The 12,979-nt window shown below is 44.5% G+C and overlaps 1 protein-coding gene and 1 long non-coding RNA gene across 2 annotated transcripts in view; both read right to left on the bottom strand.

Moving 5' to 3' along the window:
• The window catches only part of LOC130228751 (uncharacterized), a 10,045-nt gene extending 8,263 nt beyond the window's left edge, over positions 1 to 1,782 (bottom strand). Inside the window, exons 1-2 of the long non-coding RNA XR_008837804.1 lie at positions 482 to 1,782; positions 166 to 267 (exon numbers count right to left, since the gene is read on the bottom strand). This is a non-coding gene — a long non-coding RNA (uncharacterized LOC130228751). The remainder of the gene's footprint in view (positions 1 to 165; positions 268 to 481) is intronic.
• Positions 1,783 to 11,781: 9,999 nt separating this feature from the next.
• The window catches only part of hook3 (hook microtubule-tethering protein 3), a 45,822-nt gene continuing 44,624 nt past the window's right edge, over positions 11,782 to 12,979 (bottom strand). The window contains exon 25 of the mRNA XM_056458907.1: positions 11,782 to 12,570. Coding sequence (XP_056314882.1) covers positions 12,555 to 12,570 — 16 coding nt within the window. The 3' untranslated portion in view covers positions 11,782 to 12,554. The remainder of the gene's footprint in view (positions 12,571 to 12,979) is intronic.

Genomic DNA, 12,979 nt, shown 5'->3' with positions numbered 1-12,979 from the left:
CCCTAATGTCTAAGCTTTGATAAATAGAGCTGATGTGTTAAAAAGCTTATAGCATGGATAACAAATGACAGTTAATGAACAATCTCAGCAATACAACAGAAACTGTACTCTAAATGTAGTCTTTAGACAAAATGATCAGCACACACACATGAGTGAGAAACTTACAAATACACTCTCTGTCCTCCTTTGCTCTGGGACATCACAGGCTCTTGATGATGAAGAACCGGGTAATTCTAGGATTACAGCGTCTGCGTCACTATCCATGTCCTGGACAAAAAGATTAATATGTTTTTTTTTAATAATAATAATACAATTAATAATTGACATGAAAATATGACTTGTAAAACTTGTCATAAAATGAACAACTTACGATGTGAACAGTTTAACTGCAATATTATACAAACTAATGTTTAATTATTGAAGATAATGAAATAAAAACATGAAATTAATAACAAATACAAGATAAACAAATAAGAATTACCTTCTGTATAGCCGAATGTCTCTTTGTTTAATCTATATGGAAGCAAAGTAAAATATTAATAAATGTACACATACTAAACTCAGCATTAGGCCACGTGTGATATACAACTAGAAGCGGCTAGTATTAAATTAATTAACTTACTCTTACGTTAACAAAACATGTTTATACTGTCTTTTGGAGCACAAATTCCACTGAAGAAATAAACAGTTAATATCACGCCAATTCTAACGCAGGCGTGAACTTGGAGTCAGCATTACTAACATAACCTCCAAGTTTAAACTTTTCAATTATGAATATGACACTGGAAAATCTTTAAAGCACATTAGTTTTATTTATTACCTTATAGTGTATGAAAAATGTTTACAACAAACGTGCTTTTAGGTTAAGGCCTTCAAATAGTTCTCAGTTAATGTACTGAAAGTTAATTACGACACAAATCAATATGCTTGCTAACATTAGTTAACCTTAAAAGTGAACAACTAACGTTAGCCTTGCTATTTACCCAAAGCAATCTTAACAGTATCTGTTAAATGGTCAGTCTATAAACAGAATTCTAAATTTAACATGATATTTATATAACAAGTCTTACCTTTTTCCCTCCATCATGCGTTCTTCACTCGATGAAATCTCTGATGATGTGTCCTGTTGCGTCGCGCTCGCGTTAGTGTGTTCTGCGCTACCTGCACCGCTTCAATTAGAAACTAAAATGGCGGCCGCGCGGCCGCGCGCGATTGCATCATCCAGTGGGGGAGGGGTGGTCGCGGTGGGGACTTCTGAAGTCAGGTTAACACACTGATCGGGATTGTTTCATTGTACTCATCAGGCTTTCTGTTCTGACCATCTATTGTCAGTGTTTTGTTTAGACCCACATTAAATTGATTTATGTCTGATGCAAAACACAGAAATTAATGTTCATTTGTGTCCATGATTCCTTTTTAACAATGGAAATAAAAAATAAAAATAATTATTTTGCATAAAAATTTGTTAATTAGGCTATATTTATTTTTGATTTATTTTTGATTTACTGAAGCATAAACCAAAACTCTCCCACACCTTTGAGAGCCTTTATTCTGAACACATGACCATTTTAAAACTGAAACAGGCATTGCATAACATGGCATTGCATTAGTCTTATCAATGGTTTGTTGGCTTATCTGTTTATGAAGTTGCATCGCGAATACATAGTTATTTAGTGTATGCTGAATTTGGGTCTTAGTACTTTAAGCACGTTTTCACATTAAGTGATCTTAAGAGTGTTTCACATTATTTTCTACTGCTGTGGGCCTGGGCATGGAGCGGAGCTGGAGCGGGCCTATGTGTGGAGCGAAGCTGAGGCGGGCCTAGGTGTGGAGGGAAGCTGAGGCGGGCATGGGTGTGGAGCTGAGGCAGGGGCATAGGGGACATTTTAAAAGTGGGGGGGGACGGCTGTATGAGATCACATGTTCATGTAATTATTAATCACCTGTTTCTAAATGGTCTGTCTCTAAAAGTGAGGGGGACGGATCCCCCCCGTCCTCCCCGGTTGCTACGCCCCTGAGCTGAGGCAAGCCTGGGCGTGGAGCTGAGGAGAGCCTGGACATGGGGCTGAGCTGAGGCAGGCCTGGGCATGGGCCTGAGGTGGGCCAGGGCATGGAGCCGAGCTGAGGTGGTCCTGGGCGTGAAGCGGAGCTGAAGCGGGCCTGCAGTGTAGCAGAGCACAGAGCTGAGGAGGGCCTAGGCGTGCAGCTGATGCTGAGCTGAGGCAAGCATGGGCGTGGAGCTGAAGCTGAGCTGAGGCGGGCCTAGGAGTGAAGCTGAGGCGAGCCTGGGCGTGGAGCTGAGGAGGGCCTGGACATGGGGCTGAGCTGAGGCAGGCCTGGGCATGGGCCTGAGGTGGGCCAGGGCATGGAGCCGAGCTGAGGTGGTCCTGGGCGTGAAGCGGAGCTGAAGCGGGCCTGGTGTGTAGCAGAGCACAGAGCTGAGGAGGGCCTAGGCGTGCAGCTGATGCTGAGCTAAGGCAGGCATGGGCGTGGAGCTGAAGCTGAGCTGAGGCGGGCCTAGGAGTGGAGCTGAGGCGAGCCTGGGCGTGGAGCTGAGGAGGGCCTGGCCTTGGAGCTGAGGAGAGCCTGGACATGGGGCTGAGCTGAGGCAGGCCTGGGCATGGGCCTGAGGTGGGCCTCGGCATGGAGCCGAGCTGAGGTGGTCCTGGGCGTGAAGCGGAGCTGAAGCGGGCCTGGAGTGTAGCAGAGCACAGAGCTGAGGAGGGCCTAGGCGTGCAGCTGATGCTGAGCTGAGGCAGGCATGGGCGTGGAGCTGAGGCAGGGGCATAGCGGACATTTTAAAAGTGGGGGGGACGGCTGTATGAGATCATATGTTCATATAATTATTAATCACCTGTTTCTAAATGGTCTGTCTCTAAAAGTGAGGGGGACGGATCCCCCCCGTCCTCCCCGGTTGCTACGCCCCTGAGCTGAGGCAAGCCTGGGCGTGGAGCTGAGGAGAGCCTGGACATGGGGCTGAGCTGAGGCAGGCCTGGGCATGGGCCTGAGGTGGGCCTGGGCATGGAGCCGAGCTGAGGTGGTCCTGGGCGTGAAGCGGAGCTGAAGCGGGCCTGCAGTGTAGCAGAGCACAGAGCTGAGGAGGGCCTAGGCGTGCAGCTGATGCTGAGCTGAGGCAGGCATGGGCGTGGAGCTGAAGCTGAGCTGAGGCGGGCCTAGGAGTGGAGCTGAGGCGAGCCTGGGCGTGGAGCTGAGGAGGGCCTGGACATGGGGCTGAGCTGAGGCAGGCCTGAGGTGGGCCAGGGCATGGAGCCGAGCTGAGGTGGTCCTGGGCGTGAAGCGGAGCTGAAGCGGGCCTGGAGTGTAGCAGAGCACAGAGCTGAGGAGGGCCTAGGCGTGCAGCTGATGCTGAGCTGAGGCAGGCATGGGCGTGGAGCTGAAGCTGAGCTGAGGCGGGCCTAGGAGTGGAGCTGAGGCGAGCCTGGGCGTGGAGCTGAGGAGGGCCTGGCCTTGGAGCTGAGGAGAGCCTGGACATGGGGCTGAGCTGAGGCAGGCCTGGGCATGGGCCTGAGGTGGGCCGGGGCATGGAGCCGAGCTGAGGTGGTCCTGGGCGTGAAGCGGAGCTAAAGCGGGCCTGGAGTGTAGCAGAGCACAGAGGAGGAGGGCCTAGGCGTGCAGCTGATGCTGAGCTGAGGCAGGCATGGGCGTGGAGCTGAAGCTGAACTGAGGCGGGCCTAGGAGTGGAGCTGAGGCGAGCCTGGGCGTGGAGCTGAGGAGAGCCTGGACATGGGGCTGAGCTGAGGCAGGCCTGGGCATGGAGCTGAAGCTGAGCTGAGGCGGGCCTAGGAGTGGAGCTGAGGCGAGCCTGGGCGTAGAGCTGAGGAGGGCCTGGGCGTGAAGCAGAGCTGTGGCGGACCTGGGCGTGAAGCAAAGCTGGGGTGGAGCTGAGGTGAGCCTGGGTGTGCAGCCGAGCCGTGACAGGCCTGGACGTGAAGCGGAACTGAGGCAGGACTGGGCGTGAAGCGGAGCTGTGCCGGGCATGGGTGTGGAGCTGAGGTGAGCCTGGGCGTGAAGTGGAGCTGAGGCAGGTCTGGGTGTGGAGCTGAGGCTGAGCTGAGGTAGGCATGGGTGTGCAGCAGAGCTGAGGCTGGCCTAGGTGTGAAGTGGAGCTGAGGCAGGCCTGGGCATGGAGCTGAGGTTGAGCTGAGGCAGGCATGAGCGTAGAGCAGAGCTGAGGCGGGCCTAGGTGTGAAGCGGAGCTGAGGCAGGACTGAGCATGGAGCAGAGCTGAGGCGGGCCTGGGCATGAAGTGGTGCTGTGGCGGGCATGTGTGTGGAGCTGAGACAAGCCTGGGTGTGAAGCCGAGCCGTGACGTGCCTTGGTGTTAAGCGGAGCTGAGGTGGGCCTGGGCGTGAAGCAGTGCTGTGCGAGGCATGTGTGTGGGGCTGAGGCGAGCATGTGTGTGGAGCCAAGCCGTGACAGGCCTGGGCGTGAAGCGGAGCTGAGGAATGCTTGGGCGTAGAGCTGAGGCTGAGGTTGCCAATAATGACCTGCAGATATATGTGCGTGACAAATCCAGATTGTCATCAGCTGTAGAGAGTAATAGGATTGGTGCAAAGCATGATGTTGGTGAGTAGCTGGTAAATGTGTACATATAAACTGGAGTGCCCTTGAGTCTTGTTGGCACTCCAGCTGATAACCATAAGAGCGTTGGCACTTATGCAACATGCATTACTTGGCTAAATCCACATCATTGTATTAAGAACTGATAACATGGGTCATATTTTAATATAAACTACAGCCTGAAAGTATGCAAAATTGTCAATGGCCAAAATGACCAGTGCTTGAACATCACTTGGGTTTTGTTGATACACATAACAGCAAAACCTACCTCATTTGCTCAAAAGCTGGAAAGCAGTGCAAAATTTGATGGAGCTGGCTGCCCCATAGTTATCCATGCAGTAAAAACTCAGATTTTTATTGCTAATAATAATCTAATATCCATATCATGTTTTAGGATAAATATTCCAATAGATCCATGAAAATGGTCCATGATTGTTTTAAACTTAAATTTAATTACATTGATAAAGCTGTGCAGATAATGTGCACATCTGTTATCTATTTTAAAGAAACTCATATATATATATATATATATATATATATATATATATATATATATATATATATATATTTTTTTTTTTTTTTTTTTGTAAGTACAATTATCTGTCTCTGCGCATCACTGAAAATGTGTTTTTCTAAATCTTAATAATTTTTTTAGGTTGTTTCCTTCAAATACAGTGCTTGCAGTTGTACAATAAGCTATTATCGTTAGATCAAACTGAAGAATGGACCATTCCATCATATATCAAGCAGCGTCTGTCAAAATAATAGTACTGTGCATCAATGATCATTGTTCTCACTAAAAATATATTCTTACAACATAGGAAAATACATTATAGTGCACCTTCCTTGTCATTAAAAACAGAAAAATCTGTCTAAATTCATATAATTTTGGTTGTGCTCATCAACTTCATGTAATTTCAGTGCTTATTAATGAGAGTGGAATATTTAATGTAAATGTGTATGTAAAAATCATTGTTTACTTCATTACTTTCTCACTTCTGGAAAAAGTCCATAATCATTTAACAAGTTTTACAATTTCTTTTAATTAAATAATAATATTGCATGATTAAAATTAGCTTGTATCTGCAAATTAAATTAATCAGTGTTAATCATCATTAGTTAATAGTGTTATTCAGTTAATACTGACCATTGAGGGTGCACTCTCAATAACGTACATATGGTTGTTCCAATATTGACCATAGAGGGCGCACTCTCAAAACTGCACATCCGGTTGTTCCAATATTGACCATAGAGGGCGCACTCTCAAAACAGCACATCCGGTTGTTCCAATATTGACCATAGAGGGCGCACTCGCAAAAAACTGCACACACAGTTGTTCCAATATTGACCATTGAAGGCGCACTCTCATACACACTTTTTACACACACACAGTTCATGTCTGATGAAACCAACCCCAAAAGGACTTTTGAGAAAATTCAGAAAAACACTGCCCCCTATGTTAAAATGGCCTTTTCTATCAGTTTCAATGGTTGTGCCGGTGGGGACCCACATTCAGGTCCCCACCGCTCAAAAGGTCCCCACGGGTTTGGTGTGCAAACAGGTCCAAGTCCCCGCCAGGATATAAAAACAAACACGCACGCACGCACGCACGCACGCACGCACACACACCTGTTTGAACAGGTGGAGGATGAGGAAGGCATGTCAGACATGTTTGGGTGAACTAACAGAAGATGTGGACACAGAATAAGCGACTCGTGATAAAAAAAAATGAAGCAAAACACAGCTGAAACCCCCACACACACACACACACACACACACACACACACACACACACACACAGCTCTATTTAAGTCTCCTTCAGCTCTTGCTGCTCTTCTCACTCGTGTTTACTTCAATATCTACACTCAAGCTTCGGATCCCTGGAGAATCGATTGATTTGAACAACTGATTCGGATCTCACATTAAAGTCACGTGGTTCCAAAAGACAAGAGTCGTTTGAAATTTTTCTTTTGAGGCCAAACCGCATCACACACACACACACACACACACACACACACACACACCACACACACACACACACACACACCACACACACACACACACACACACACACACACACACACAGCTCGGCGGCTGCGGCTAGCAGATTAACGCGCTTACCTGGCGCTGCTCGGCTCGTGACGTCACTGAGGATCCGCCAGTGCCGCTCAGGTGAGTGAATGATCATGTCGTGTTTGTTTATTTAGATCAGCAGTGCAGAGAAACAGCGAGTAACGAAAGAAAAGCGGAAATGAACGCGCAGTTCCTGTTGATGAATGAACTCAAACCGCGAGACACGTGACAGAATCATCCGCGGTTTACCGCGCAGCGCTCTGATTGGCTACTCAATCAACAAGATTGACAAATCAACGGTTGTTATTTGAAGCGGTCTTAAATATGGAGATCTGCGTGACGTCAGTTTCTCATTATCATATCAGATTGAGTTCATGTTTAAGTTAACTGTAGTACTCCTGACTCTACAGGTGAATTCTCTGGAATTAGATTTGAACGAACTCAAATATACATTAACAAATAAAATAAAAACACTCTAAAAATAGTAAACAAATAAACACTGTCTTCAATAAACATTATTAGTTCTGTTCACTTTCTGCTTCGCAGTCTTGATTGCGCTGCCAGAGTTTTCGTTTACGTTTCTCAAATTTCCGTTTGTGATTCTGGCTCAAAGCTCTCGTGGGCGTGGGCTTACCTGGGTCTCGTTCTTATTGGCTCAGGGGATTTTGATTGGCGTCTCATTGAACCGGAAGTACTGTGACGCGAAACATCGAAGACTGTTCATGTATATTTGTGTTGGTTTTAGGATAAGCACAAATCTAATGCCATAGACTGTGAGCTTATATGAGCGGCCACACAGTCCTGGAAATCAGTGTCTGGCGCAGAGTTTATAGTGTTATCTATCATTAATTCTACATCTTTCTGCTTTAAAACAGCTTCAGGCCTACACCCTAATACTAATAATATCAATCATATTCAGGCCTCTGCCGGTATGAACTTTTCCTGTTGCGATTATTTACTCACGCTTTCAGCATTAAATACCGTATAATAACTAATAATATGGGCTGTATTGCTTTATTGTATACACGTGTTCAAATGTTTTAAACAAATTACACTGCAAACAGATGATAAATACAACAGGAAACACACAGATTCACTAGTAATTATAATCAAAGCCAGTACAAATACAGATGAATGTGATTAACTCTAATAGGAGAATTACTCTTAGTTTTCATTACAGACGTTTCGTTTAACTGTTAACAAATGAAGTCAGACTATACAGAGCTAACTAATAAAAGGCTGATAGTGTACATTTTCAACACCAGATTAATAATATCGTCTGAAACTTAATTATTTTAAATCTTAGTCTTAAAGCATTTGTTGTAGAACTCGCACAGTAACACCAAAGAGCACAGAATCACCAAGAGGCGACACTCTAGTGCGATTTGGGAAACAGCCACTAGATGGTGCGGCGGACATTTTGGAATGAAAACTCCAATAGAACAACAGCATATAATAAGCCTGTAAAATAAACTATTAAAAGTGCTGATGATTGTGATGGTTAGTGCTGTATTGTCGTCTTTCAGGTTGTATCTCAGCTTTAATGCGCTTTTTAAATAAATAAATAAAAAGCAAAGCAGCTGCTTGCCATCGCGACAGCAATAAGATCTAATGGACAGCTGATCGCTTTCACTCCAAAATGGTGGAATCCAGGGCTGTTGCTGGGCACCGCTGTTGCAATGGAACGTTCTATTGAGCGTCGCCTCTTGGTCTTTTTAAACTCTTTGGTAACACTGAATATAACTCGCTTAAAAGTTTAAATAACGCATAAATACTCAGTTTTCTAAAGTGTTCACGACATCAGTATTGTTCATTAATCATGATATACTGAATATCTGCATATGTCTAATCATAATTATGCTGTCACTGCTGTGATCTACAATAATAATGAACTATACAGCTCTTCATTTTTGCCTTGATATTTAACATCTTGTGTTTTAATACACTATAAACAGCAGCTACGCTAACTATTTCCTTTATTCTACATTTCCACCTGAGCATGCTCCTCCCGATGCCTCTAGAGACTGTGACCTGTGAAGAAATGATATGGCAACCAGAGAGGACTTCTAGAGGTCTCCATAATCCTGGACCAGGCCGTATCCTGAGCAGCTGCTGTGGTGGTCATGGAGAGCGTGAGACTGATCCCTGTAAGACCCCAGTGACAGACGAGTCCTCGCATTGATCCTGAAGGGTCAGCCTGTACACCAGCTGGTGACCTCTCCCACCTGCAGCTTCTCCACGATGGACGTCTAGCGCTCCACGGCGCCTAGACTGCAGCTCTGCACAAGACGTTTGGCCAGAAGAGAAACGTGGTGCCCAACTGAGCCTGGTTTCTTTGGTCAATTGGTGAAGATTGTTCCTCCACTGTCTCACTTGGTTCAGGACTTGTGGATCCGGCATGGATGGATTTGCTCTTCAGTGTTTGGACTCTCAGTAGTGAAGATTAACCCACACTGAACACTGGACTGACAGATTCAGTTCACTAGAGCCGCAGTGTTCAGCTGCTGCACACAATCTACAGTGTAGAAGAGCTGGAGAGATACAGATACACTGAATTAATGAACATGGACATAAATAAATGAGCAGTGATGATGATAGAAATGTTAGATTTACTTTGAGTCTCGTTGAACATTCTCAGATGCTTTAATATAAAGTAATCCAGTGTGCTTTTCCTCTATAAACACTTATCACACACACTCATCATCAGGAACAGCACAGGATTAAACTAATATAACATTATCAAGACAAACACCTCACCTTATAAAGCAAACCTCGTCTGTGTGAAATCATGCAGAGCTCGTATCCTCCACTAAAGTGTCAGATGTGTGGATATAAGAGCGATCCTGACTTTCTTTAAGAAATTCAGATTTTTATATTCTCTGGCGACACATCCTGCAATTCAGAGAACTCAATTATACTGTAATTACACCACATTATACTCAGAGTTACAAGAAAACCTTTAAAAACTCAGTTCCAAGAGGAAAGGCACAACTCAACAGATCAAATTCTGAATTATAATATACAAATTCACCATTGAGAGATTATCGTCACTGTTAGCTTGTAGGACACTTTGATAATGCACGTTATTCACAGACATTAGTGCACTGATGTCTTGAAGACCAGGAGAAACCAAGCAAGCAGAATGTCCTCAGTTTTCTCCCAGATTATATTGGAAGTGCTCTGGACTGAGCTGAAAACTGAGCATTTTCCATTCCTCCTCCTTTGAGCTCTCCTTCACAGAGCACTTCTGCTCGTCTCACCTGTGTTTGTCATTATACCGCAGTCAAAGCGCTCTGTGTTTTCCGCAGCTCATTCACAATTGAAGCTGAAGTCCTTCATAAATGCACACATTGTGAGCTCAGCCTTCAGCGTAATCATTGGTCTGCGTTTCAGCGACGCCGCTCATTAGTGTGGAGTGTTTCTGACATGACATCAGCCCAAACTCCAACACGGCTGCGCTCTCTCTGGTGTTAAAGGGTTAGTTTCAACATTTCCTGATACTCCACTCCTCTACAGCTCAGCAGACATGTAGGAGACTTACTTCTCCAGGAGAACATTTGAATTCAGTTGATCTTATAGGAGTTATCCTTGTTTTAGGCTTGTGATTGGCTGTACTCCTGATGTCCCGCCTCCATCAGCTCAGGATCAAAGCCAGAGTTAAAGGGTTAGTTCACACAGACGTGAAAATCTCCTGTTGATTTACTCACCCACAGGTCATCTTTTGAGCTGAATGTGATGTTCTCCGTCCTTCATATAATGGCAGTGAATGGTGACAGGTTTATTAGATTAACAAATAAACACATACAGACGAGTCCTAATCAATATCCATCACTCCTGCTGACACACTGAGGTCTGGTGAAGCGAAATGATCATCATTTATAGGAAATTAAACATTATTCACAATAATATGAGCTTTAATCTCAGCCTTCAGAAGCAGTCAGTCTACATTCACAGATCTGATCAGCTTTATTGGCACTTTGCTCACAGCTGATTGGTTAAATCTTGCTTTGTGATGATTAAACCAGAACATAGCCTGAACATAACCAGAATATGATCTGAACATAACCTGAATGTAATGTGAACATATCCTGAATAAAACCTGAACATAATACAACCATAACCTGAACATGATCAGAACACAACCTGAACATGATCAGAACATAACCTAAATGTAATCTGAACATATCTTGAATAAAACCTGAACATAACCTAAACATAATACTACCATAACCTGAACATATCCTGAACACAATCAGAAGCTAATCTGAACATGATCAGAACATAACCGGAACATCTGCTGAACATGATCCGAACATAACCCGAATGTAATCTGAACATATCCTGAATAAAACCTGAACATTTCGCAAACATATGAACATATCCTGAACATGATCAGAACATAACTTGAACATAATCAGAACATAACCTGAACATCTCCTGAACATGATCCGAACATAACCTGAACATCTCCTGAACATGATACGAACATACTCAGAACATAACCTGAACATGATAAGAACATAACATGAACATCTCCTGAACATGATCTGAACATAACCTGAATGTAATCTGAACATATCTTGAATAAAACCTGAACATAAGCAGAACAGAACTTGAACATAGCCTGAACATGATCAGAACATAACCTGAACATCTCCTGAATATGATCAGCACATAACTAGAACAGAACTTGAACATGATCAGAACATAACATGAACATCTAAACATATCCTGAACATAATCAGAACATAACCTGAATGTAATATGAACATATCCTGAATAAAACCTGAACATATCCTAAACACATAAACATAACCTGAAAATAATCAGAACATAACCTATATACAACCTGACAATAACCTAAATATATCCTGAACATAACCTGAACATATCCTAAACATGATCCTAACAATCTGAATATAATCATATCCTGAACATAACCTGAACATATTCTAAACATGATCCTAACATAATCTGAATATAATCAAACATATCCTGAACATAATCAGAAAATATGCGCAATTACCAAAGAGCAACTGTAGTTCATTTATAAATGCTCACAGATACTGTTCTCACACACACACACACACACACACACACACACACAGAAAACCAAGACCAGTGGTGTTTTTGAAAGATGGATGTTTTATACAAGCTTTATTTACATCTTGAATAACAACTGTACAGTTTCGCCACGTCGGAAGCTCCGTTTGCTCAGCAGCGTTTCTATGGAGACGCATGACGACGCGTGACGAGCTGCTCGCCGTACAGTGTGTACACAGAGTAGACAAGCAATATAAAACTTGGCAAGTGGAACGAGTGTGTGTGTGTGTGTGTGTGTGTGTGTGTGTGTGTGTGTGTTTCTCTGCTCATGGACGGCTGCGAGAGACGGAACACTCCAGAACTCAGTCCAGACAGGAGAAACCCCACCCCCCCAAAAAAAACACCACCAGGGGGCGCCGATCGCACCGTTTATATGGTATTAACAACAACACAAGCAGCAGGTTAACATCTCGCTGTAACACAATCATCAAAAAGCACCAAATAAATAGCCAAAGAAACACTACTGGGTAACAGATCCGCTCAGACTCGCAGCGACAGACGTCCAGCACCGCTTCAGCTCGTGACCTACAGGAAACACTGGAGCAGCTACAGCACAAATCCATCCCTCACTCATTCATCTCTACATATAGTGTAACAGTCGCTGTGGATACGCTCTTCTGTCAGCCGTGATTGACATGCACAGGCTCCGCCCACTCCTGACAGCATTCTGGGACGGCAGACACACGCTGATGGGTTAGTTAGTGAGCAGCGGTGGGTTAAACTCAGCAGCATGCAGCCCCTCGACCCAAATGTCACAAGCCCCGCCCCTCGTGTCATGCAGCCCCGCCCCCTGCAGATCATGCTTTGACGTCGCTGTGAAAGAGAGAGATTGACAGCTGTCAGTCAAGAGCGTCTGCTGAGGGAAGAGCACTGCAGCCATACCGTCCAAACACACACACACACACACACACACACACACACACACACGCACACGCACACACACACTTGTGGTAGTAAAGGGTTATGATTCTCTCTGCTGTTGGACACAAATGGAGATGCTCTGAGTGATGCTGGATAAAGCAGATAGAGTAATACTGTGAGTGTGTGTGTGTGTGTGTGTGTGTGTTCCAGCATCATCAGAACATCTTCATGTGTTCATCAGGAGTAAAGCAGGTTTGTAGTGAGAGTAAATGAGGACAGATGTGTGATTTTTGGGGTGAACTGTCCCTTTAAGACTAGTGTTTCCATTAAATATGATCAATAATGAGTGTTTACATCAGAA

Source organism: Danio aesculapii, chromosome 5 (genome assembly GCF_903798145.1).
Source record: "Danio aesculapii chromosome 5, fDanAes4.1, whole genome shotgun sequence".
NCBI classification, from domain to species: domain Eukaryota; kingdom Metazoa; phylum Chordata; class Actinopteri; order Cypriniformes; family Danionidae; genus Danio; species Danio aesculapii.
Note: the sequence above shows the minus strand (reverse complement) of the source record. Positions and strands in the feature narration are given on the sequence as shown.